The sequence below is a fragment of the Hippoglossus hippoglossus genome, chromosome 3 (assembly GCF_009819705.1).
Source record: "Hippoglossus hippoglossus isolate fHipHip1 chromosome 3, fHipHip1.pri, whole genome shotgun sequence".
NCBI classification, from domain to species: domain Eukaryota; kingdom Metazoa; phylum Chordata; class Actinopteri; order Pleuronectiformes; family Pleuronectidae; genus Hippoglossus; species Hippoglossus hippoglossus.
The window spans coordinates 12,074,816-12,102,350 of record NC_047153.1 but is presented as its reverse complement, the minus strand read 5'-3'; the positions used below and the strand labels follow the sequence as shown (position 1 = coordinate 12,102,350).

Genomic DNA, 27,535 nt, shown 5'->3' with positions numbered 1-27,535 from the left:
TGAAGGCCCTTGATTCAAAGTCCTCCCAGCCCTTTAGCAGAGCAGGTGTAAGCTGTCTCTGTATAAGATGAGAGGGCTGCCAATTGCCCATATTGAAGACCGCAGCCGGGGGCCTGTTGGTTCAGCTGGGCTTCAGTCTTCTGGCTAGTTTTCCCCTGGCTGTGACCTATCTGGATCTGATACCAAGTATAATTTATTATGTTCAAAAACAAAACTTTTAACTCATTTAAAATACACAGAGTAAGTTTAATGATTATGGCCAGATGCCCAGACTCAATATCCTTAAAGTGGAAAATAACCCCTCGTTGCAAAAACTGGATTGCAATGTGGCTACTGTGATCATCCTGGCTACTGCCCATAACAAGAGGCAGCAAAGAATCCTTATATGATCTCAAAAAGGTAGAGGAAAACACCCAGGTATATTAATAAGAAGACAGGTTTGTAACTTCTAGCTGAAATAAGGAAAACCGAATGTCAGCTTCGAGCCTCATCTAGTGCTGGAGGTCTTTCCATATAGTCAGACATGGGCCCCTGCATCAATGGACCTGTCTGTGTGACTGTCATTGGGGTATGCATTAGGGCATGCTGTGTGTGTCTCTGTTTTTGTGTGTGTGTGGAGTCCAGTTTTCAGGGAAGGCAGTCGATTGTGTTGAAAGTGAGCTCCATGTTACCCAACCATCCCCTCGTGTCGGACTCCAGATGAAAATATTGAGAGAAAGCAGTTGTTTGTGTTGTTTGAATACCAGGGGACTCTGAAGTTATCAGGGACATCTGACCTGCTTATCCTACCATCTCTGGAGGGAAATCCTGGGTAGATACTCACAGCAGGAGGCAGGTGGTCAGCAGAGTGAGGAAAAAGAAGGAAAACAGAAAATGCCCTCTGAGGGAGGAGGTGATGTCGGAGGAGGGGTTATGGGAGGGGTGAAATGGAGAAAGGAAGGAGGGGGAGATGCATTGGCTTTAATCTGAGTCACATGGCAGATCTTAAAAAGACTACCTATCTCTCCTATAATCACAGCATTATAGCTCTTGGGCATATTTCAGAGCACATTAATGACTATTTCTGTTTAAAGCAAATGCTACAGCAAAATATGATGGAGCAAATATCCAGACCGGGTCTTATGTGTGAAAGACTTGGAAAAAACATCCACAAAGTTCCTCGCTAGGCTGTCATTGGTCTCTTGCTGTTTCTAGATAAACATGGGTGTGGTTCTAAATTGCTGAAATGCTCCTCAATGATTCAACAATATCAGTTTCTGGAAAATATGACACAAAACGTGGGCCTTCATGTGTCATCCTCATCATCATGCTTCAGTTAGTTCTGCCCAATATTAGTTGACAGCAAGGTTTGTTGGTCATGTTTGACTCTGACTGGGCTGAATCCGTTTTCAATTGCATCTATTTTATACTTAAAATTTTTCGTGAAAACGTAACTTTCCACATTTGGTGTGGTTGTGTGAGAGTAGACCAATGCTCCTGGTTGAGATGAATGGGTGGAAATGTTGGTTAGTCCTTTTTTCCTTATCTAACAGCCATCCTATCAAAGCTAGGACACTCCAAGCCAGCCCTGCATCCTCTCTGTGATGGCAGGACAGGTCTCTGCAGGGATTTATCATTCCCACTACAGACATAGGGGATTTGACACAGGGTGGTTTGTGTGTGTTTGAGAGGAGATAGAGAGGGAGAGGAAGAGGGGAGGTACAAGAGTGTGCATGTGGCAGCCGTGGCTCAGCTGGTTAGGGAAGAGAGAAAGAGGCTGGAACAGATTCATCCCAAGGCTTGTTGTCCTACATGCCTTTACTCACACACACACACACACACACACACACACACACACACATGCATACACACACTCACACTGGATGTGTGTTTCTTATCTCCCACAGTGTTAGGAGTATAGCACTGTCTGCTCTGTGGGGGAAACAGTCATCAGCCCGTGGGAGACATTGTCAGCTGCTTTAGCTGAAATATAGAGACCTGCTGGGATGATAGTTCACACAGTAGATTGATATCTGCTATTCTTTCTCCTGCTATCACATATACACTTAGTCCTGTAAGTCCTGTAGTCATGCAAACTGTATGTCTTTATATAGTTGAATCATCCTCAGTTGTTGCAGTTGTTTCCTACATTCACAACAATCATTTTGGCCCTTATGTGTTGTAGGTGACAATTTGACCATCAAGAATTTCACAAAAAACACTTCTATGGTATCCTTGTCTCCTGTCCCTTTTCATTTGTATGAAAACAAAGACAATCTATAGTGTTAAATAGAAGATACTCATTAGATTGTCCCATGCTGGAAAAGAGCATTGTTCTTTATAGTGTTCTGAGATCTGCCATTGTATTAGCAAATCTTAAACCTGCTATTTCTTCAACTCAAGTTGCATTGCTTAAGCTGGCAAGGTTCCACCAAGTTCAGGTACTGTGATGCAGTCCAGTGTGTCCAATCTCTTCTTTGTTCCTTTACTGAATCTGCCTTAATGCACCTAGTCCTAAATATAGGATTGGATGTGCACTCAACTTTCTGCATCCTGATCATCACACAAGTACATCTGCTGAACTGCAGAGTGCACATCATAACAAACAGCAGTCAGTGGTTTCAAATGATATGACAGTGACAGCATGTGAGTGATGCAAGAGCTGTGATGAAATGTGTTGTTTCTATTTTAGGTTCACAGGTATTTAAAACCTTCAAAGTGTTGCCAGTGTTCATCAAAACAATTTCCTCTTCTCAGGTATTTACGGTGCCTAAAGAAATAGGAAGTGATGTGAAGCGGCTTTAATGCTGGATATATATTTTTTAAATATAGAACCGTTTTTGACCCATCAGTCTCACATAAACTGCTTTATGTAAGCCTACTTTACTATGCATTATCAAGCTGCAGTCATTAACAAAACTCTGGCTTTCCTTCTGCAGATACTCAACAGTACAGGATTTGAATCATGGGCAAAGAATGTGATCAGAACAGTATAGATGTGTTTCTATCGTTCTTTTAGCCTGCAGTGGCCCTCCCTCAACAACGTACTGATTTTCACTCACTTATTGTTAGATGTTCTGATACCGATACCAGCATTGGAAATTCCTCCGATACTGCTGAAAATGCTGGTATCAGCGAGTACACAAATCTATGTACCGATCATACACCACATCTTACAGGTGTATTAGGTCCGCCCAGATAAAACTCCAATTTTCTTTTCTCAGAAATTAATTCTTTGCTACACTACAGGAAGTCACCGCAGCTCCAAAACAGCAATTTCACTGTACTGCTACTGGCAAGTGCTTCTTAGAGCAGTGAAGAAGAAGTGATTTCCTATAGTGTAGTGTTTGCCAGAGCTTGTTAAAATGTCAGCAATTTAGCAATATTTCAAACTGGAAAGCCCCACAAGTAAAACAGCAACGTGTATCGTATGCAAGACTGCAGTTTTGAGAGGTGTGTGGCCAATTACAACATTAACAATAGGTCATACAGCAATATTAGCACTCATCCCTCCAAAACAGGGTTGATAACATACAACTGTTAAAATACATGATAAAAGTTGTTATATTTTTAAATGCACTGGTATTGGCTGATATGCAAAGTCCGGGTATTGGAATCTCTATCGGGAAGGGGATACATTTATCGGAACATATCTACTTTCTACAGATACTTTTCTTTAAAGGATTTGGATTATGTTCGAAGAGTGTTACCAGGACAGTTTGGATGTGTTCATGTCATCGCATCCCTCTGAAAACAGAGTAGTGGTGTTCACTCATTTATTGCATGTACACTTTTGAATAACAACATTGTAAAGCGTCATTACAGATTTGCAGCATTTGTACTTTGAACATTGTAATTAGTGCATTAGATGCTTTGCAGGGTGTTAGCTCTCTCTCTCGCTCTCTCGCTCTCTCGCTCTCGCTCTATCTCGTCAGGGTGCTTTAGAGTTCTTGCTAAGTTGTCATTAGAAGTCATTTATGTATTATCTCTCTTGTGCTCGTGAATATCGTTAGAGAATGCATGAACCCCCTCCCTATCTCTCATCTCTTGGGGGAATGGTAATTATGTTGCCAGTCGAGTGCTGGGAAAATGGCCGCTCAAACAGTAACTCATTAATTCACTATAGATTCGGCCCCACAACATGCCTATTGTGGCAAAGTCCCGAGAAGGCCTGGGAATGCCGTTGAGTGGGCTTGGTTTCTTGTTTTATGGCAACATGTGAATCTGCAGATTTGTGGTTGTGGTTCAGTGTTACGTAGTTTGGAAGATGTTGTGTAACTTGAAATTTGAAAGCCGATATATTTTTCTGCTTGGTCAAATAACTGCCTGCTCCACATTTGAACATTCAAATTTTGCTCTAATCAACATAATCATGTATAGTCTTTGGAGGAGACTATCTACATTTGTCCTTGCTGATAGTAGCTAATTTTTGCCACTGTGTACTCTGGAGACAGGCAAACATGAGCAGAGTGAAAGAACCCTATTGAATCACCCCTTTGTTTCATGTGTGTGTGTCCCTGTGTGGCTGCTAGCCCTTGTGGTACAGAGATTTTGGCCACTGTCAAACCCAGCCATAGTGTGACTTGGAAAAACGTAATTTTAAAAACCCCGATCATACAAATGTTTCTGTGTCTCAATATTTACAGACATTCCTGGAACACTTTGAACTGTACCACTTAATTTGTAGTGGTGTTTGCAATCAAAAAGATCCAAATAAGAATCTGGATCTAGTGAATTTAGATTTGGTTTCTTAAGATGACTGTTGGGCCTTGTCAGAGGTATGCACTCCACTGTAATATTTTTACATTAGATGTAATTTTATCCAAAGCTACTTAACATTAGTGGATTTAACATCTATGAGGGGCCATTTAGGGGTTCAGTATCTTGCCCAAGGACACTTCTGCATGCAGATAGGGAAGACTAAAGGACCGAGCTGCTGACATTCTGGTTGGAGAACGACCGCTCTACCCTCTCAACCACAGCCGCCCCCACAAAGATCTGGATCAAGATGTACAGGGGTGTCGAAGATACTGTTACATTTTATGGTATTAAGTTATTAAAGAATCAGTAAGACTTTCATTATTTTGGAACTTGTTAAAAAAATGTATCACAACGCATGGTAACCTTGGTCATATGTTTCCATTTGTTGTGATTGGGCCATTTACACTGCGATAACTTCACAGGAACTACAAAACTAAAAGTGAATGAATCTTTTAACCTCAAGTCCACAGTCAATGATGTAGTCACTGATACGTTTGTATTGTGTTATCTGATACTGAATTGACCCAGTCCCATTTATATCATCACATATGGTGGTTACGCTGATCTGTGGCCTTTCACTTTGTGCTCATTGTCAAGGAGATAGTAGAGACGTAGTTGGGATAAAATTAAACATAGAGGGAGGTTTAGGCTGAAAGATCCCGAACATGAGGCAAGGAGAAGGTGTCTGCTTATCTGCACATTCCTGCAGAGTCTCTGTGTGTGGTGGGTGGGGTAGGGTGAGAATACTGATAGCTGAGTTTACTGTGATTGGCTGAATCCAAAAGTTCCAGTGCTGGATCTGGTTATCGTTCACAGTGCCTTGGCAAAAACAAAGTGCAGGTCTAGTGGGTGGGTCTGTGCGTATTTGTGCAAAGTCTGTTTTGTATGCACGTGTCTTGATGTAGTCCATGGACTATTTCTGTCTATTTCTGGTAACCAGAAACAACAATGAAAAACTATTTGTGTAGCCAATGTTCCTTTAAACCATTCAGTGCTTCTCCACCTCATATGCACCACATATCAGCCCACATATGTATTGATACCAACAATTCTTATTATACTAAATATAGATAGATTTGGCTCATGCAGCAATTTCCTATTTCCTAATAGAATAGAATAGCCATAGTATTACAGGATAACAGATATCAGTAAGTAGAGATGTCATTGAGCATCTGTGCCAGTGTTGGACCTTTCCTCCACCTGCACACTCCAGAGAACAAGAAAGATAAACTTTTTTCAGTCAAACATCTTCAAGTTCTTAACCATTTAACTTTTGGGAGCTTGGGCCCTCAAATCCCCAAAAAGTAAGACAAGGTTATTTGAAACTTTGAAGTTTGTGTGAAATCCCCAGCTTGAACTAAACCAATGTGAAGGATAGTGGAAAATATAGAAAGTCTGAATCCCCCCAGAAGTTACCACTCCCCTCTGTGACCTCAACACTCTGCCTGTCTCTCTAGGCAGAGAACAATTAGTGTGGTTGAGCTGGGATGACTTTGCTGCTGGATAAGCTGCACATGAGATGCTAGCCTAACCTGGCTGTATGCCTCAGCCAGTGGATAGGAGTGAACCTACTGCACTATGGTCAGTGGAAAAAAATCAGAGCCTGGACCTGAGCCAGAGACTTCGATCAAGCTTTTGCTTTATTGAATCAGAAAACATTACCTTTTTTTTTTTCTCAGCCAAGGAGGTTATGTTTTCACCCATGTCCGTTTGTTGGTGTATCTGTTAGTAGGATTATGCAGAAACTACTAAAGCGGAAGGAATGAGACCTGGGAAGTAAAACAGGCAAAAAGTGCAAGTAGATGAAAAATGCAATATATAAAAATTGCAATTTATTAACAGGGTAATCAAGCAAAAATATTTTGTGTTTGCCCCTTAGGAGACAGTTGTCATATATTTAAGAAGCTTACACACAAGTCAGCCTTGTTATATGTTAAGTTACCTTTTTAGTTTTCATACTTTGGTACATGGTATACTATAAAAGATACTTTAACATCCTTCAGAGCAAGAATCCACAAACATCCTTCATAACAAGAAGCTCTTCAGTGTAGACATAGACTTGCCATTTCAAGTTTTATTTTATTTGAGTATAATAGCCGATATAAAGTGGTCTTGGGTAATTAATCTCTCTGTGAACATCAACCAATAACTTCAGATACAGGGATCGGCTTTCCTCTGCTTCTGATACCTAAACTTAAACACAAGTGCTCATTTTCCTTTGTCAGTAGAAACCTGTATACCTTTTTGTGTGTATCTGATTAGATTAGCAATTGCTTCAAAAATCCAACAGGCATCTTTATTGTGGATTTTTCTGTGGCTGATTTTTACCACAGTCAGCTTTCTTTGTCCGTTAACTCTCTGTACAGTGTAAGAATTTCATGTAGTCAAAGCTTGGATAAAACATGAACAGTCTATCCATCTGCTAGTTGGCAGGATGGTACAATTTAAGAGAGTTAAACATTCATCTTCCCCGCTACTTCACTATCATCCATGTCCAAAAGCTTAAACAGTATACTGTATTCTTGGTGACATGACAGTGCTCTCCAGTTCATCCATCCATCCATCCAACCATCCATCCATCCATTTATTTGCTTTCATGAGACAGCAGCCGTAGACTACAGAAGGAAGCATGGCTCAGATTAACGTTTTAATCCAAAAGCCTGGATTATAGGTTTTGTATTTTATTCCTGCCCTGACTATTCTAGCAGTGACTCTGTGTCAGATAGTTTTCAGTCGGAGGTGTGTGAGTGTGTGTTTGTGTGTCTGAGTGTGTGTATCCTCTACGTTGTTCTGAGGACAGTCCTGGTGTTTTTTGTTTTTTTTAACTGAGCCGTGTGACAGAGTAGAGCTGCTGTTTGAAACTAATTAACTCAAGCATATATGAGCATGCCAGCACAACGGCACATCACTGCTGACTGAGGCTCTGCATCATCGTCATCGTCATCTGCCTATTGGCTACTCGCCCTCATCTGCACACCCATGTGTGTATTCAGCCCTCTCTCCTCCCATCACAGTCATAACCTGCCCTTAAAATGGCTACAGCTGAACTCATCTGTTTAACACCGAGGTGACGCAGTTATTTTGCTGGGTTTGTTTACATGTGCACTTTACGGGGCAGTGCACACTAATTTGATAGACAGAATGTAAAGCTTACATTAGTGGCTCACATGCATGAAATGCTTGTTGTTGAGTGCCTGCCCTCCAGAAAGAGCATGTGCATGTGTCTCTAATTATGTTTTGTTTGAGTGTACTGCTGCCTCATTCTTTCCTTTGGGTCCAGTAAGAGGGGAGATATAGTTACCATGGATACAATTGCCCCAGTGATGGGGTGAGCTGCTGGTACAGGGTGGTGACTCTGAAATGTTCGTCTTCACTTCTCTCATCTCCTCTCCCCTCCCCTCCCCGTCTTCCTCGCCAGCTGTTTTTGATGCAGTATTCTGACCCCTCTGCAGTACAGTGTATATATGTTGTTAAAGGTTTTTCATGGGTCAGTGCTTGTTGTTGAGGTTGCATATGTATTTGTGTTTACAGGAGTGCCTAATAACCATGAAGAAAAACTAGGTTTGATCAGTGGCAATAATTTGACCTTGAACACAATTAAAACACTTTACAGTCCTTGTCTTAAATGCGAAGGCCCCTTGCCACTCCCTCCAAGGGATTTCTTAGCTTGTAGGTCGCAAGACGAGATGAGTTTTTTTTACTAGGAGGACTTTTCAATAGTGTGCACAGGGATTTTGCAGCAAGCTGAAGCTATTTCCTGCAAACAGGAAGTGGAGTGTTTTCCTGTGGGTGCCGTGGCTGCTCTTGCTTACATCCTGTCTCGGGCTATCAGAGAAGAGCAGGCACACTGACCTAAAGCTTTGTCAGGATTTTTCCTCACTCTTTTCGTCATCGAGAAAGTAACGCGTCCTGCTCACCCCTTACTCTGTATTTCTCTGTACCTCAAAATAGCCTAATGTGAATAATGAAGTGTATTCGCCGAAGGGCAGAGATGTCAGTCATGTCACCTATTTTTCTATCCTTTTTTTGTGTGTTATTTGCCTGATATGTCAGTTTTTCCTCAAAAAGTACCACTTAGACTTTGCATTTGATACACCCACTGTATGAACCATTCCTTTGGTTCAGATGAAAGGGAGCAGATGAAGGGGGTTGGTGAATAATGGACCACCGGACAAGACTTTCATTGGTGAAGCATTGGTGAAGAGCTTCTAATAGGGCTGGATGATAAAGCCCAGATTTACATTTTCATATCAGTCAATATCGAAAGTTATCATGATAAGTGTTGCAATATTATTTCATTTATGTTTAAAGTCTGTTTTTTCTCCTGAGTGAAGGTTGTGGTTTTAAATGATGAGCAGAGAATGACAAACACTTGATAAACAGCAAAAACAAACAGAACAAATCTGTGGTGGATCAGTTATATGTTATACCTCCACACTGTGATTGAACAATGCATAAGAATTACATCGCAATATATGGGACCTTTGATTTATTGCTATTGACAAAATTATATTGCGATAATTGTTTATATTGTTTTTTTTGCTCAGCCCTATCATCTAAACTTCCTCCCAGTTCATGACTCATAAAATATGATCTCTGTGTCACCTGCCACTTCATCACGTTCCTCATCCAGTTCATAAAGATAATTATATAATAAAAATTGAGGTAATTAGGGATGTATTTGTCTGAACATCTCTGTACTTAGGTATTATTGTGTACTAATTATCCCCAACTACAGAATGTGACGCAGGTCAGCATGTTCGCGGCTATGTCTGGCTGAATGCTTTTGTTTCCCAAAAGTTCAGTGAAGCTCATCAGCTGACTCTTTTGCACAGATTCTTAAGACATTGGCAGTGTGCAGTCACTTTGTATAGATCCTCTGTAAATGTGAACAAGTTTGATGAATATGCAGAGTGAGAGGTTTGCGTTGGAGACTTGCATGCTTGACCTGACCCTATTTATCATAGCTTTCTGCAGCAGGTTATTATTGTCTATTTCAGCACTCATTTTTCCAGTCGCTTCATCAGTATGCCCCAAAGAACTGGATTAGCCTCTGCCTTTGAAGAGCCTGAGTGAGCTGTTATCATCTGGATTGGACTGTGTGCTATGGTGGGCCGGGCAGGGCCAAGTCAGGCTGGCTGTAGCTCGAACAAAGAGGCCCTGTAGTGTTAGATCATGGCTTGCGCATGTGAGTTTGTGTCTGGTTGTGTGTGTGCGTACGTGCGTACGTGCCTGCGTGCACTGGCAAGTACACACGTGTGTGGTTTGTTTCTCAGCCCTGGGCCTTGTTGGCCAGAGATCAAGTCTGACTAATATGGATATATAAAATACACTAGGCTGCCGTCACTTTGTGCAACATCAAACACACCATTGTTTCACACAACTCTGCGACTTCAGAGATAAAACTAGATTTACTCCCGAAAATGAGGCACACTTGAGTTCATTTTGGTCTGGTTTGTTATGTGATCTTTGGTAGTGTGTGATCTGAAATGTTCCTGTAACAAAATACTTGAACTAACCAATTAGAGTTTTTTTTCTGGACAGAATATCCCTCTCTGTGGATAGCTCTTTTATGAAAGTTCCTCTTCCAGACCACATAATATTAGCTATTGAAATTCACCCATTTAAACTAAACACTTATTGTTCTGATGTATTCTAATAATTCCTAGCAATTGACATGATTATGTCACATGATTTTGCTGTGGCCAAGGCTCTATCAAATGCTCTTTTTTCAGTTTCCTCTGTGTTGCTGTCTTCTCTCTACACTGCTTATATCTCACTCTCAATCAGTCAGCCTGTTAATTATCACTTCACATCGCAGGGATTAATTGCTATAATAATCTCATCTGAGAGACAGAGCTGTAGTCCCAGTGGAGTAAATACTCTAAGCAGCCGTTTACCCAAGTTTCCCATGCTAACCTTCTATCTGTAATAAAAGTTGCCTCGGCTTTTTTTACTGTGTTGTTTGCCTGTGTTACTTCTCTTTTCTGACAGAGCTTCGGCACATCTGTTTTAACACCTGCTTTGAAATTTAGATTAACCTTATTTTTAATTAATATCCTGCTTAACACCTCACAGAACTATCTCACAAGCTGTCTTGGTTTGACTGAATATCTGGGATTTACTGTATATGTGGGATTTTAACTCTCACAAGCTTAACATAACTACACATTCCCCTGCTTTTGCATCATTGAAAACCATTTGAGTTGTTAAACCAATCGAGAAAAGTGTGAAAATGCCATGTTGCAAATCAGCAGTATATTAGATAAAGGATGACTCTTTCCCTCATCTACTCAAATGTTAAATAGTAATTCAATTTAGGTCAGACTATTAATCCAAAGTCTCCTGATGAACCTATGACTCATACACTTGACCAATTGCCTCTTACAGGAACAAGCAGGTTTACTCCCTCATGGCTCATACGCCCTCTATGTGCTGTAAGCCCTCCCAGTAAGGTTTATGGTCAGTTTTAGACTAAGTGGAGCACAAATATGTTTAACATGGGTTTTTGAGTCATTTTTATTCTCTTGTAGCTTTTGAGTAGGGATTTAATGGTTCAGTGGTCATCATTCATTTGTTTATGAGTAAGTTAAAAGACTTGGGGCAAAATGATTCGAGACCATGATATCAGTAAGTTCCAATATTAATGGTTCTGCTCTGCTAAATTTAGGGAAAAACGTACTATTTATTACCGCTACATAAAATATATCATCCACATTTTGTAAACCGACTTTCTTTCTCATTAAGACATTTGTCTATCACCTATTTTCACTTTTCCCAATCCAGAGGAGAGATCTCTGTCTCGGATCCTGTGAGTGAGGGGCGGGGCAGCTCTCTGACACACTGCAGCGCTATGCAGCCCACACACTCACACACAAGACCTGCTCTTAGTGAAAATAGTGTAGCTAAATGTTAAACAGTGCGGTGACACTTCACTAGATGCTGACAATAAGTCTTTTGGTGGGAGGTCTTTCACATACACTCAAAGAAATGCAAAGGTTTTGACTGCCTCACAGTTACATTTTTATTGTCCCGGCTCTGTTATGTGTGTTTGCAGCCTGGAGCCCACACACAGAGTGAGCTCATTCTTATGAGCATGGGTTGATGATTAAACGCAACCATTAGTCAAATGATTGTTATGGGTGTGTGCCCATAAATTCACTGAAATAGTCGGAGTTTTATCCGAGCTGTCTTTATGGAACTCATAATTTGTATTTTATGTTAAGATTATGTAAGTGTTCATCGTCCAGAAGGTTTTTACCAGGAGCAATAGGCCTCCTCTTCTCCCAAAGAAATGGACCCGTTGATTAAATTTCGTAAAAATACTGAATAAAGCAGTTTCACATTAAGAAATCATTGGTTCTCTAATGCTCTCGGGCAAACACAGGATATCAGCAGGAGCTGGGAGAGTTTTTTAGTTTTTTTTAAGATCCAGATGTCTGATGACTAAAATCCTTGAAGGTTATAGTTATGTGCTTGTTATAAGTGATGGTTATGTGAATTGAAACGTTAAGAAAGTAATCAGCTGGAAATGTTTTAATGTCTGGCCAATCGGCCAACAGCCAGCTCTTATGGAAAACTCTGGTTGTATAAGCAGCCTACAGCCTCGCTCCCACTGCCTCCCCCCCTCTCTCTCCCTGCCTCTCAGTGCAACCCACAGTTCAAGGACAAGGCCACCTGCCTGCCTGACCGCCTGGTCACATGACCCTAGCACACTGTTTTTTTCTCATGGCGTAGCCCTTCTCTGTCTGCCTGGACGGCGGGATGGATGAATGGATGAATGGATGGATGAATGTATCACAAAACACTTTGGAGGAATAGATGTGTTTGGGAATGTCGGGGGGAAGCCATGGTTAAATGGGTCAGGTCCCTTCACACAATAGTCGCATTACTGTGGGAGTTGTACGGGCAAATAGGGAGGGAGAGAGAGGGGGACACTGAAGCCCTCTCCGCCAATTATGGACATAAATAACATCCACACAGAGCTGCCATGGAAATTAGGGTCATAGGGTTAACTGTGTATTCTGGAGGTGAAGGCCAACTGATTCATTGTCATACAGTGCAGAGGAGTGAAAGGGAAGGACTGAAGCACAAACGCAGATTAGGAGACCTACAGTTAATGCAGGTGAGGTGTTCACTGAGTCACCTGTAAACACTAACATACCTCTGCCCTCACAGTCCACTGAGCTGCAGTTCCCTGTTGGCCAACACTCTAGACTTAACTGGGCAATTGAATAGATGAAAAGTAAAAAAAAATTTTAAAAACCCAGCAAATTCTTGTATTTGAGAAGCTGGAACAATCAAAACTATGTTTTTTCTTGAAAACTTTCTCAAGTGATTATCAGTTTATCAGAGAAGTTGCCAGTTAATGTTTAGTTGATCAACCAATTGAATATTCAACTTATAGTTATATGTTGAAATTGCGAACCTGGCCCTTTGCTGTGTCTTCCCCCATTTTCACGCATACAGTCATGTCAATAAAGGTGAAATTCCCGTCTTTGAAACAACTGAACTGTCTTTGACACCTTGCAGCTATAAACACAAACAAAACCTATGGTCTCTTTTCATCTTATCTAGATCCAGTGACCATCCTCCATTTTTGCTTTGTGTTGTTGTGTCTTTTTCTCAACATGTCAACACACAGACAGACACTCTCAACAGCTGGCTGTTGGTCTGTCTCCTCATCTTAGGCACTTGGCAGCTCTGCAGCATGAAGTGTCTGTAAACTGTATATTTAGGATAAGTGAAGGTGCTGACAGTAATGACCACGATGATGTTAAAGATGATGGGTGAGAGGGTTTGGGGATTAGGTGATGATAAAGGGGTGAGGGAGTGAGATGGTCACGATGATAGGGTGGACAGATGACATGGTATGTTATTTTAAAAAGCTGATTATAGAAGGTGCACTAAATGAGCACCCTGCCATGTGTGTCAGTGTTTATGTCTTTCCTTCTCCTGCCACATTAGACTGAGCTCAGCACTCTGCTGCAGACAGCTGTACCATCAGTGCCTGCAGGCAGACACACAGGACAGCAGCAGTGGTGCCTCATCAGTCAGAGGGAAGCTGCAATTTAAAGCTGGAGATGAAGCAGTGTGGGGGGTTAAAAAAAAAAACAGCTTTGAGACACAAATTGAGCAGTGTCTGTTTAAACTAATGACAGTATCTTTATCACATTCATACATTTACAAATGAAGAGTTTTCTGACATTTACTGTGCTTCATACGGTGAAACCAGCAAATTAAAGACATTGACGTTGAACAATTCTTGATAAATCGTGCATAAAGAGAAACCTGTATGATGTAACTGCATTAGAGAATGAGTGTGAGCAATATTTGTATCAGAGGAGCAACTAAATACTGTCTTTGCTTCAGCTTTCTCTGGTGACCCAGCCAGAAATGATATAGTAACGTTCCCCCAATCTTTGCAGCCTCAGTCAGCCACTGCCAGCTGTTTACTTGTGCTGCTTTCAGTCATAATCTTTTCACATGAAGACATTTCCAACTCCAGGACTTGGTCATGCAAATAAGCAACCATGTTTGTGTTACCGGTAGACAAAGACCAACTCTGCCCACTGAGCAGTAGATTGAGGCAGTGGGTGTACATGTCTTTTTTAGAGCAGGGATGCACCGATCCGAGTCTGATATCTGTCAGAGTCAAATTGTTGGCTTAGGGTTAGTCTAGTCATCTACTCGTTGTGCTTGTGTATATTAGCATCATGCATGAGCAGTGTGCCGGTAGACCCATACATTTTGCCTGAAGCAGAGTTGAGTGAACTTAAAGCAAAAGGTCAGCACTGAAGTTAAAAGGTTTTTATGCTTTTTACTGAGTTATCACTGTTGATTTTTTTTTTCAAGCTTACAAAGATTTGAATCTGTTGCAGAATTATTACAGTTCATTTACACGTGAACATGTATCTAATAAACTGATGTTTGATTACTGATCCTTTCCCTCTTGTGTTGCAGAGTGCAGCGATGGAGGAAACAGTAATATGGGAACAGCACACAGTGACCCTTCACAGGGTAAGTTTTTACATCTCTTTAATACACTCCCCTGTCTCTCCGGCTATCCTGTTGTATGTCTTGTGTTTTCTTCACTTTTTCCTCATTGTTCCCCTCGGTCCTCTGCTCATCTATCTGTCTTCTGTCACGGTACTGAGCGGGCCAGCTGTAGCGGCAGGATGTGTGGTCATGAAACAATAGTCCGTGAGCGCAGATGGCAGGAAACAATGCTAAGGAAGACAGAAATCAGCATTCACTTCCTTACTACTTCATTTCACTTCCTTCCTGTTGGCAACATATTCTTCTCCTTCACATAACTCCAGGAAAAGTGGGAGATGAGACTTTTAGGCTGTTTTGCGTTTTTGTCCTTTTGTATTGTCACATTTAATTATGATAAATTGTACCTCCTTAATTCACAAGCAAATTTAAGGTTGATGATTATCTCTGACTACCCTCTGACACATTATCAGCATCATGAGGTTAGCCATCAAAGTATTCTGTGTGAAGCACTTTGTAACCTCGTTGAGATAAGTGCTATACAAACCAAGTTATTATTATTATTATTATTATTATTATTATTATTATTATTATTATTCAACGACCTAATACCTTGCTATGAGACCGTAAACTCTACTTATTTGATGCTGTTGTGTCGTGTAGAGCACCTGTCTAGACTGGCTCGCTTGCTGTAATCTAATTAGTAGCGGCTTTATTGAGGCTGAAGGAGCAGCCCAGTGTGGCCTGCGGTTCTCAGACTTACAGCTCTCCTGTGTTGTTGTGGTTGTAAGATTATCCATTTCGATCACATGGCCTGCTCCCTTGGTGCTGGCTTTTGCGCTGGCAAAAACACAGCAGTCCTCTAACCCTCCACTGAAACCTCATGGAAAAATCAGCTAAATAACATGCAAATGTATGGTTTTGTTGCTGTCTATGGCAAATGCACCAGTTCTGTAAACCCCCCCCTTAACACAACATATTACTTTCCTTTTCAATGATAATTAGCTTGCAGAGAGTCAGAAATTGTGTTTACAGCAAACCCACGTGTGTCAAATATATCTGCCATGTATTTCTGTGTGTGCAGGCCCCAGGATTTGGGTTTGGCATTGCCATCTCAGGTGGCCGAGACAACCCTCATTTCCAGAGTGGAGAAACATCCATTGTGATATCTGATGTGTTAAAAGGAGGTCCTGCAGAGGGACTTCTACAGTAAGTGTCTGAATATATTGCAATAGTTTTTATTTGATAATTATGTAATATCCCTGTTCCATTTTAGTCTTTACAGATAGTAACTATACTTACAACCTAGAAATGTTAATGCATTGCTTTTTTTTCTTTCTCAGAGAAAATGACCGTGTGGTGATGGTCAATGCTGTCTCTATGGACAACGTAGAGCATGCCTACGCTGTGCAGCAACTCCGCAAGAGTGGCAAAAATGCAAAGATAGTAAGTTCAACATCTACCTGATTTAGGGTGAAATGTTATTACAGAGACCCCTGATGTTAGACAGCATGATTTTGGAATTGCATTGATTCACCTTCAATTCCTTTTTTCACAGAATGTTTTTGCAACATTAACAGTATTGAAAGTCTGAGTAAAAAATTTATGTTCATCTTTTAAAATACTTTGTCTCTGTTTTCAAGACTATCCGTAGGAAAAGGAAAGTACAAATCCCTGTTTCGCGGCCAGGAGACAGGGAGACAATGTCAGAGCATGAGGAAGAGGACAGTGATGACGAGGATGACTATGAGCACCACAGTGGTCGTGGTGGCCAAAGTGCCTATGGAGGAGCAAGTGGAGGCACAGCCAGGCGTGAGCGCAGCAACAGCGGCAGACGGGATCGCAGTCCCTCGCGGGAGAGGAGCGTCTCACCGCGCTCTGACCGCCGTTCACAAGTCTCGTCTGCTCCTCCCAAGCCAGCCAAGGTCACCCTCGTCAAGTCCCGCAAAAACGAAGGTGGGCAACACAATTATGACTCTAAATGCTGTACAGTAAAACTCAATCTACATAAAACTCTAAATTAATACTATTACTATAAAACACAGAAACATTTTTTTAAAGATTTATGTGCATAAATGACGGTTTCTTGAGTTGTTCATCTTAATGGAACTTGAAGGAAAGTGCAAACAGTGTCATCAGAAATCCAGACTAGATAATCTTATTTGCAAAGAACTAAGTGAGGGTTAGATTGATAGGCTCTAATATAATTTTTAATGATTATTACCTCTGAAAGCAGAATATGGACTCCGATTGGCCAGCCACATCTTTGTGAAGGACATCTCTCCCGAAAGCCTTGCTGCCAGAGATGGAAACATCCAGGAGGGAGATGTTGTACTCAAGGTGAGAGAAAAACACGAGAGTTTTTGAGTAAGACATGTGCATTCAAATGGGCAAAACACAAGTAATGGGAATGTAAATTGATAAATGTTATAGAAGGAGTGAGTGGGATGGAAGAAGTATCAGGTATTTTTTTTACTGACCGTGTTCACTAGTCTGCTGGGTTAATCTGTGAGCGGCTGAAAGTGTCTCACAGAGTGAGGTCATACATCATTAATATGCAGGCTCACCAGCAGGAATACCACACATTCCATTATTCGTCAGAATTTTTATCCAGTCAGTTTCGGAGGAGGAAAAAAAAATCCTCTTTCATGTTAAAGAGATGCATTCAAAATCTAATTGAGTGTATCAATCGTTCTGAAAAGAGGCTGAGACGGGTTCAAGTTGAAATTTGATTTCAGTACAAGGAACAATTGAAACGAATACTTAGATTAAAGTTTTGCTTTATAAACTGTATATGATGCAATACAACTTCTGTGTCTCTGATAGTCTAATTACATGAAACAATTTTAATCTTGTTTGTAGCCTCCTCTTCTACTCTTTATTAATGGAATAATAATTGTTAATCTGAGGTAGAATGAAGGCTTTTCACAATTCCTCTTTTCCCCGTGCTCATCTAATAGTTTGCGCATTTGTGGCTTTACAGCAAAAATCTGCAGAGATGATAACTTGTCTATTCAGGTCTTGTGCTGACCAGCCTCTCTTCCTCTGACAGATCAATGGCACGGTCACAGAGAACCTGTCACTGATAGATGCCAAGAAGCTGATTGAAAGGTCAAAGGGCAAGTTGAAGATGGTGGTGCAGAGAGATGAACGTGCCACGCTGCTCAACATCCCAGATCTCGATGACAGTATCCCATCAGCTAATAATTCAGACAGAGATGGTGAGACAACAAACATGGAGCAGTGCTTTATTGTTGATGCAGCTGAGATCTAATCGCTCAAGTGTGTGACTCTTTTTTACAAATAACAGATCTATTTTTAAACACCAAGAAGAGATGATTTAAATCACAGCTGATATAAAATGAAACATTTCTTGTCATTTTAAGTCTACCATGATTTACATCCTTGATTAAATGATAACACATATTTAATGCCAATTTCACAGATATTTCAGAAATACATTCACTGACATCAGATCATTCCAATCGATCCCTCGGGCGAGGTAGTCGATCACGTTCGCCGGACAGGCCTGATGCATCGGACCATCTCCGTCACTCACCTCGGCAGATCAGCAATGGCAGGTAAGGGACGTGCACACGCACACACATACAAGTGTGTGATGGGACTGCAAATCTGGTGGCGGGACACCTGTCACGCATGCCACAGTCATACATCCATACTCCCACGACTGCAGCATCATATATCATGTTCACACCCACAGGTTGGTTGATGCTGTGTAAGCACCTTGCACCACTAATGCATAAATCAATAGATAAAGACATGGCATGCATAAAGCATCACACTCCCTCTGGAGCCATCACTGAGTTCCAATAATGCTTTGCTCAGGAAGGGCCGAGGACGAGAGGAAGGATTGATCCATTTTGTGCTGGAATAAGGGCGTGTTCTGAAAAATATGCTAAAATCAAGCAAAGCTGGGTTTGTTTAATGCAAATGTTACTGTTGTTACAATTTCTCTATTAAATAACCTTTTCTTATCTTTCAATTCATCTAAATGTCCATGCTCTCTCTTTGTTCTCCTGTTTTCTCACTGCCAGTTGGAGATTTCAGTAAGTCGTCTTTGTTGTAGTTTAGAGGCACATAGATTCCTGTAGCTGACAAACACGTAGATGGCAAAATAGAGTTAGAGGAATACATTAACGTGATTGTAGTGTCTCTGTCTGTGTGGAGTGTGTGCAGCACGAGCAATGTAAGCAAGGCCGAGATAGTAATCTCAGTCGAATGGGACAAGACGAGTGCCTGTATCTTGCAGACTTGAATCAAAGAGAACGTGTCTCTTTTGGGAACAGACCTATGCTAATTCTGTCATTTGGTGCAGTGAGAAAAGACAGAGGGTACGTTGCTTGTTTCTCTAAATAGTTCACTGTAAATACTATATCAAATACTGTTTGATACTGTGAAGTAGAGGTGGTTATTAAATCATGGGCTTGAATCTCATGCTGCCTTCAAGCACTTTTCTGGATTTAACTTCACGTTCTGGATTTAACTCTCCAAGTCTTTGATAACCAGACCTCCTTTTCATCATGTTTGTATGGGCTTTGACTCGTACACACTGGGCTTTCATGCTCCAGACACAAAAACTGCTACAGAGAAGATGTGGCCAAATAGAAAAATAAGCAGAGGTGCTAATTATGAGGCATATACTTCAAACTTATCTATAATCAAATTTCACCACACTTCTATATTCTTGGTGAGTTAAAGGTCTGGCTATGTGAGATATGAGTGTCAAATGTCTCATTTGAACGGGATACACAAAACTTAAAGTTAGCTGAAAACCAGTAACCTCATGGAGACGTTACTTGATTTTCAGACCCCACACACCCTCTTGTTGCTCAGAATGCTGCTGCTAGTTTAGCTGTCTTACTAGATGACCTGTCAGTCATGTAGTGTGAATAGATAGACTACCACTTGACTAGATGAACAGACTGCAGAGTAACCATACTTGTCTCAATGCAGGACGAGAGCAGGTTCGCTCTTGCACAGATTACTTCCAATGTAAGTGAATGCATCCTTCTGACAACAGGCCAGTATTTGTTTGTTTTGATAATTTAGCTCTAATGTTTATTGCTCCTTTTATTTATCTGAAAGTAGAAGGTCAAAATGTATGAAAATCTTGTTTAACGTTGAACACTTTGAGTGATTTAATATGAAAAGCACCCAGATGGAGTTACACCTATTTCACATGGACGGTGTGTGGTTGAAGAAGTTTAACTGAGGAAATCACAGTCTTGATGCACCAGACAGTGATTTAAGGGAATATTGTTATCTCCCAGTTTGGGAGGGGAAAAAGGAATTTGACATACTTCCCACAGAGCTTTTCCCCGAGCCACATGGTTCGCTTAACCTGATTGGCTGTAGGGCTTAGAGGCATTCTTTTCCCGGGGACATAACGCTGCTCCATAATGCTGAATACAACAGATCACCAAATACGCCCTTCATCACAAAGTGTCTCTCAGTGAGCATGAGTGTAGTTTTTGCACAGGGCAGAAGGCTCTCTGTGTTGTCCTTCAAGGAATACTTAAAATCCACTTACTAAGCATCATGGTTCAACTTACAGATACATTTGTGTGAGTAACGTATTTTTTTTTTTTTTATATCTTTCAGCTGTTGTTAATTATGTTTAATTATATATTTTATTATTAGAATTTTTTCCTGTTGGTACATCTAGTCGGCTTTATGCTGTACATATGTTGAAGCTTGTGGGTGGAGATTAAAAAGACTGGGACTGATAGACTCTGGTGTGGCAGTGTTATATATTTGTCATTGTTTGTTGATCCTCATGCAGCCACATCTCTCCCTCTCCCTCACTGACTCGTGCTCTCTCGTCCGTACCTGTAACAATGTCTTAGGTAGGGAATTGAACAAAGGCTTCTGTCAAATGGTGTTTGTCAGCATGAAGCCTTTTTTAGCACCATCCTGCTGCAAGGAACAGCAGATTTAGGCCACAACAGTCTCTCTCTCTCTCTCTCTCTCTCTCTCTCTCTCTCTCTCTCTCTCTCTCTCTCTCTCTCTCTCTCTGGCGTTCTGTCTGTCCCTTGCTCTTGCTCTGTTTCTCTCCCTCCTTTCTCCCCCCTTGTGTCACACTCTTTTCTCATTCATCCATTACAAACACAGACACAAACCCACGCTGTCTCTTTCTCTCTGGCATTACAATTCTGTTATTTATCCTCTGGCAGCAGCTGTCATTTACCCTTCTTTCTCGACAACACACTCCCACACGGGTCTTGCTGACGCTGATGCTGCTGACATATAACATTGCCCAGATCAGATTTGTGTGTTTCTGTGGTTAGAGCAGCTGGACAAATTCAGAGACCTGTAAAAGGCAGCAGCATTTCTCAAAAGAGAGTAAATGGCTTTACATTCACCTACATACGTCTTTGCTGTACATTGTATATTTTCATACTATTCAAGCTAAAATAAAAGAATGGGACATGTTTCTGTAGTGTGAGCTAGTGGTACAGCCTGCACCTTCACATTCTTCTACAAAAGCTTCTGAATACAGCTCAAGTACTGTGCCAGCAGGCAGTCATGTGATCACACTGGAATTCAACCATTGTTTTAAGCAGCAGTCCTTTCTACTCTGTTGGACACAGCCCACCAGACTCATGGACACACACACACACACACACACACACACACACACACACACACACACACACACACACACACACACACACACACACACACACACACACACACACACACACACACACACACACACACACACACACACACACACACACACACACACACACACACATATATATATATAGTTTTACAGTTTTACCCTGTTTATTTTATCCAGGTTAAACAGGAACTTGTGCTGAAAACTATCATGACTCTAGAGTTTATGTTGGGAGACTCTGTCTCTTTTCTTTCACTGCTTGTGCTTTCATTGGAAAGATTACTGTACGGTCAACAAAATGGGAGTTCACATCAATCTTGTAATCTGGAAATTAAAACAATTTAAATTATTTCTGCTCCAATGGAATTTACAGTGTTGCTAGTTTCTGGTCCGGAATCTGTTTTCTTATTGACATTCTGCATATACCAGACAATTAATAAAAAAGATTTAAAAGAAAGAGAAGAAGAAACTCAATGTAAATTGTCTTCAACAGAGCCGCGCATCCTTCCTTAATTGCTTGTTGCATTGTTATCCAGCTTTCTGTCCATGTGCCCTTATTAAAATGGTTCATGGTCCATTTCATTTCAGCAAAGATGTGGCACTGTGTCATTGAACGGATGTATTAATGTAAATTGTCGGCTATAAACTGTCATTGTTTACAGCATTGCAGGTCCACTCTCACTGAATTGTGTGCATTGCTATGGTTTATTTCAGCCATCGAAGTCGAGATGAGGAGCGTGGATCCAAACCAGGGTCCATGTCCACACCGGTGAAAAGCTCTGATGATGGAGTTTTATCACAGGCCAGTGACCAGGCCAGTTCCAGAGATGAGAAATCGTTACCCCCGCTGCCTGGTACGGACCCTCCGCTCACTATCATGAGGGATGAGTGCAACTTTGACCACATTGCATATTTCCCCATCTTATAGTAGTATAGACAAAGTGAGATCCAAAGTCAGAGATCAGATAAACCTTTTATCCTAAGCTCCATTACTGTTTTAAGGCAGTTAAAAGCACAATCTCAACTGTTTTTTGTTGTGTAATATCTAAACAACACATCTTCATAAAAAAAAAAAGACTTCACTCTGTCAACATCTAGGGAAAAAATCTGTATGTCACAAAAAATACCCTTAAACCTAATGCAGTTCAGCACAGTGTATACAGGTTTTCTTAGAATTAAGTATGTTATTCTGATTTCTGTGTTTTGAATTTGTGGCAGAACCAAAGCCAGTGTATGCACAACCTGGTCAGCCTGACGTGGACCTGCCCGTCAGCCCCTCTGATGCCCCTGTACCCAGCGCCGCTCATGATGAGAGTATTCTCAGGTAAATATCTAAGAGGCAGAGCACCTCACAGTATTGAGTGCAAATTCTAATCATGTTGATAATAAGTGAACTCGATAATTCAGTGGCCTGGCATCAAATGCGAATTGGTCTGATTTGTGAAAGCAAATAAATCTGAGCTTACTGATTGGTCTGGTTTCCAGGTTTGAAAATTAACCTGCCTGCCAAATCCTTAGTTCTATAAATTGAGTTAAAGAAAGGTCAAGAGATTTTGGTCGGCTTTTGTTACGTCTTTTTCTGCTTGCTTGAGTAATCTTCTGTGTCTCTTTTTAAATCAATGATGTGCTGATATTTTTGCTCAAATATGTCCATCCATTTGTGTTGTTCTGCAGGCCAAGTATGAAGCTGGTTAAGTTCAAGAAAGGAGAGAGTGTCGGGCTGCGGTTAGCAGGAGGGAACGATGTGGGGATTTTTGTGGCAGGAGTTTTGGAAGACAGTCCTGCTGCCAAGGAGGGACTGGAGGAGGGCGACCAGATTCTCAGGGTATGTTTCACTCCATGTCTTTAACAACACGACTGTTATTTACTCTCTGGAGTTACTTGAACTAACATGATTTTTTTAATCCGAGAATTCAGCTACATTTTCCTGGAGAAAGAGAAAATATTGCAATTTGATGTTCGGTTTGAAGTTTGTTTTCACAGCTGAATCCGACTATTTATAAACTGGTCTAACAACTGTCCTCTTCTACAACCGAGGGCCTTCTTTTACTGCACAATCAAAGTGCTCTAAGAAAAGCAACTCCTTGGGCGACATTATCATACATCTCTTGCAGCAGCTGGATGAGGGTGTAAAGGGAATGTTGCTGCATGAAAACCCAGGTTCTACACTAACCAGGAGTTTGTAAATGTGTTCTCTAAGTCGCATGCAGATATATAGATTGACTGTCGCTCGTCAGCCTAATTCCAGTGCCTTGTAATTGTGCTGTGAGTGCTGTCCTTGAAAAGCCATTTTTAAGTATTGTTTTCTTCTTTAGTACATTGCTATTTTTTTTCATGTCACATGGGTGAAAGTGGGAAGAACATCTGGTGTTTTTGTCAAAATAGACAAGCCATAACTGCCCACACTAACTTAGATCATCAGTGTTGAAACTGTGTGATCCCATTGACATAATACGTTTGGTTCTGTGTACAGAGATCTTGGGGGATACAGTACAATGTGTCTGTGAGTCATTCCCAGGCCGTGCCTCGGGTCAAAACACCCCTTGTTTCCAATGTGAAAACACAATAGAAGTCATTCTATCATTCTGCACTTAGAACAGTTGACTGTCTGTTTCATTGAATACTAGTGTAACATTGTTGCTGGGATGATGGAAACCCTCTTGATGTCAGTGTTGGAATCATTCTGACATGTTTATACAACAGCCAAGGATTACACCTGCTGTAACTGAAGGGATCTGTCCCTCAGAGGCTGGACGTACCACTTATTTTCCCCATGACATTAACAAACTACAATGGCTCTCAGTAGAGGCGAGACCTCCACCAAGGCCCAGCAGTCCCCTTATGAAACCTTGTTTAAACTCACTTGATCCAGGCTTTTATTTGTATCTGCACCAAGTAGCACCATTCAAAAATATCAGTCCCCAAACATGCCCGATTTTTTGTTACAAAATTGAATCGATTCTTCCTCAGGTCATGACCCACACCTCCGCACTTTTTTCATGGAAATCGCTTAAGAAGTTTTTGTGTAATCCTGCTAACTAACAAACAAACGTAACCTCCTCCATGGAGGTCATTGCATTTATCTGATATACAAAGATATGCATTACCTTATTTCTTTATAAATACAAAAGCTTTTTACCCCCCCAAAATTCGATCTTGTTGTGCCTGTGTTCTTCCCTCTGTACAAACACATCTCAGAGACTTCCAGGACATTGTTTTCCATGTTTAAGCTGCTTCCCTTTGGTCATGGTGTGCTTGTGGAGATAAAGATGTCAAGCCCTCCCGTTTCTGGGAAGGATAAAGGTGTCTTTCAGAGGTTCAGTGACTCAGCCCATGTGTTTCTACTTCCCCTGCTGCCCCTCAAGCAGAGTCAATAAACAGCAGTTATTGTGTTTGGGATAGCAGCAGGAGGCGAGGTGGAGTTTGCTAGGTTGTAGGGAGAATACGTCTCCCTGCTTCTGTTGAGGAACCATTTTTCCTCTGTCTCTCTTTATCAGAGAGAAATGCGGTAGCACCCTAGAGTTTGTTTTGGTTATTGTGGTTGTTGTTTTTTCCTGTATTTAGTTATTTGATAAGAAAAAAAATTAAGTTGGTAAAAAAACTGAAGATAAAAACACTGTCATCCAGTTTTAAGTATTTAAACTATATATATATATATATGCTATTAAGCATGGAGTGTCTAACTTGCTGTTTTGTCTGATAGTCTTAATTTCTTTTACCTCTACTCTTTGGCATGTGCAGGTGAACAACGTGGACTTTGCCAACATCATCCGAGAGGAAGCCGTGCTGTTTTTGCTGGATCTCCCAAAAGGAGAAGAAGTAACTATTCTCGCTCAAAAGAAAAAGGATGGTGAGTGACGGCCTTGCAAAGTCCTATGTCAGCAGATCAAACACATCAGGATTCAAAACCAGCTCATTTGAAAAGTTGCTGTCTTGAACTCTGTTTTCCTTTTCTGCTTTTTCCCCAGTGTATCGAAGGATAGTGGAATCAGATGTGGGCGACTCCTTCTACATTCGGACACATTTTGAATATGAGAAAGAGTCACCGTATGGCCTGAGCTTCAACAAGGGCGAGGTGTTCCGTGTTGTAGACACGCTCTACAACGGAAAACTGGGTTCTTGGCTCGCTATCCGGATTGGCAAGAACCATCAGGAAGTGGAAAGGGGCATCATCCCAAACAAGAATAGGTAAAAGTTTCAGGACACACCTTTTATACCTGTATAGCTTGTTCTGGCACTTTATGAATGGGCAGGCGTGGAGGCAAAGTCACCGAGCGCTAACTCACAGCACATAGACCTTCATCATAATATGATGATTCAGTACTCGGTTGATCTCAGAGTAGGAAGGACTTATTTGTATATCAAAAATTTTGACTCCGAAAAATTTCCAGTTCCGGGTCAGTGTTTTATATTCTAGAAGTGTTCTTAAAGTGTGATATATTGAACACATCCCATGTGTCAGGTAAATGGTCTACAAGTATTTACTATGTGATTTTTGCAAGGACTTTCTGAGGCCTGTGTGCCTGAGGATGTGAAGTACACTGTACATCATCATCTAGCAAACAGCATTGTTTTATCAGACCTGTCTGAGTAGCCTTGAACATGCTCCAGCAGTGTTTACACAGAGATTCCTCACTGTCCCGCTGACAGAGAAGACGGAGCATGCGTTTTTATCACATACATTAATCACTATGAAATACTGTATATCTCAGCCAAGTTAAACCTTTCTCGCTTGATATTCTTTCATGTCATGAAACCATGAAATCACACTGAGACTTCTGTAATATTTGAAAATATTTAAAATTATAACATTACAGTACATCAAAGAAAGACCATTATTATTCAAAGCCTGTGGGAAGAAGGGCTTTGCCTCTGTTGCCCTAAGGCCTCTTTCTCCTTTCTCCTTATCCCTGTGTTGTTTTCTACGTAAAAACATATTGACATATACACAGTGATATATGACAACATCACTTTTTATTGAGCTTTGAATTATATTGTACTACCCTTTAAGACAGCATTTAAATTACCCTAAATCTAAAATGGCTTTTAATCCATGTTAAATTCTTCATTTTTAATCAGTGATGGCAAATACATCATAATCACTTTGACAACCATTTAGAGTTTAGTATGTACAATGGAATTATAATTACATTGCCAATATATCACCATGGTTTCTGCTCCAAACAGTAGTAAGATTGATTCAGAATCCCTGCAGTTATGACTGAAATCCCAACAGTTGACCCAATTCACATTTATTTCCTGTACAGAGCTGAGCAGTTATCCAGTGTGCAGTACACCCTCCCCAAAACACCAGGGGGCGACAGAGCGGACTTCTGGAGATTCCGAGGATTGCGAAGTTCCAAGAGGAATTTGCGGAAGAGCAGGGAGGACTTGTCTGCGCAGCCAGTTCAGACCAAGTTCCCTGCGTATGAGAGGGTGGTGCTGAGGGAAGGTAAGAGCAGATCATTTTATAATTGGCAGAAGACAGAGTTCAACTTTATAGCTTAAAGAAATATGAATGTGAAAGTTTTTCCCTATTTCTTAGATCGAGCAAATTACTTAGGTCTTAATATTTAAATATATTCTTACATTAACAAAGGACAGATATTAATGTAACCCTAAAGACACAGCACAGATGTTTAGATGTTAAAGAAGAGTGGATGGGAGGGTTTTTATCTCACTTAGCCTTTGACTCAATTTTGAATTTCATACATTAGTTACTGTTTCTAATGTATGATTGAATATTTCAGTGTTCTAGCCTTTGGCAATCTTTATCCCATGTTCTTGTTCTTGCAGCTGGGTTCCTCAGGCCAGTGGTTATGTTTGGACCGATAGCAGATGTGGCCAGAGAGAAATTGGCCAGGGAGGAGCCAGACATATTTGAACTAGCGAGTAAGTAATAAATCACCCGCCTCCCTCTGTTCTGATGTTCATGTTTTGTGTAGTGTCTGACTGGTTGTCTTAGGTGATCTGAGGTAATGTTTTATATGCATCCCGTTGCATAACGCGTAAGCTGAGGGCTGTTTTACTTCTCATCAAATATTTACAGTAGTGGTCAGTGTCCAATAGATACTGAAATCACTGTTGATTTAGTGACTACATTATTATTATACATACATGTATGTAACTCACTTTGTCAAGTCTGAGGTGCTCTTT

General features: G+C 40.9%; 1 protein-coding gene across 12 annotated transcripts in view; it reads left to right on the top strand.

Annotated features, from left to right (window-relative positions):
- The window catches only part of tjp1a (tight junction protein 1a), a 97,075-nt gene that overhangs the window by 51,574 nt on the left and 17,966 nt on the right, over positions 1 to 27,535 (top strand). For 6 of the 12 annotated variants that reach the window (XM_034572531.1, XM_034572582.1, XM_034572564.1 and 3 more), the window contains 16 exons: positions 14,704 to 14,760; positions 15,821 to 15,945; positions 16,080 to 16,182; positions 16,380 to 16,692; positions 16,973 to 17,076; positions 17,789 to 17,957; positions 18,182 to 18,317; positions 18,792 to 18,803; positions 19,711 to 19,749; positions 22,094 to 22,233; positions 22,598 to 22,703; positions 23,051 to 23,204; positions 25,121 to 25,229; positions 25,348 to 25,567; positions 26,647 to 26,831; positions 27,176 to 27,271. In XM_034572531.1, the coding sequence (XP_034428422.1) occupies positions 14,704 to 14,760; positions 15,821 to 15,945; positions 16,080 to 16,182; positions 16,380 to 16,692; positions 16,973 to 17,076; positions 17,789 to 17,957; positions 18,182 to 18,317; positions 18,792 to 18,803; positions 19,711 to 19,749; positions 22,094 to 22,233; positions 22,598 to 22,703; positions 23,051 to 23,204; positions 25,121 to 25,229; positions 25,348 to 25,567; positions 26,647 to 26,831; positions 27,176 to 27,271 (2,068 nt within the window). The remainder of the gene's footprint in view (positions 1 to 14,703; positions 14,761 to 15,820; positions 15,946 to 16,079; positions 16,183 to 16,379; positions 16,693 to 16,972; positions 17,077 to 17,788; positions 17,958 to 18,181; positions 18,318 to 18,791; positions 18,804 to 19,710; positions 19,750 to 22,093; positions 22,234 to 22,597; positions 22,704 to 23,050; positions 23,205 to 25,120; positions 25,230 to 25,347; positions 25,568 to 26,646; positions 26,832 to 27,175; positions 27,272 to 27,535) is intronic. The other 6 variants (XM_034572572.1, XM_034572555.1, XM_034572604.1 and 3 more) reach the window with 3 other exon arrangements.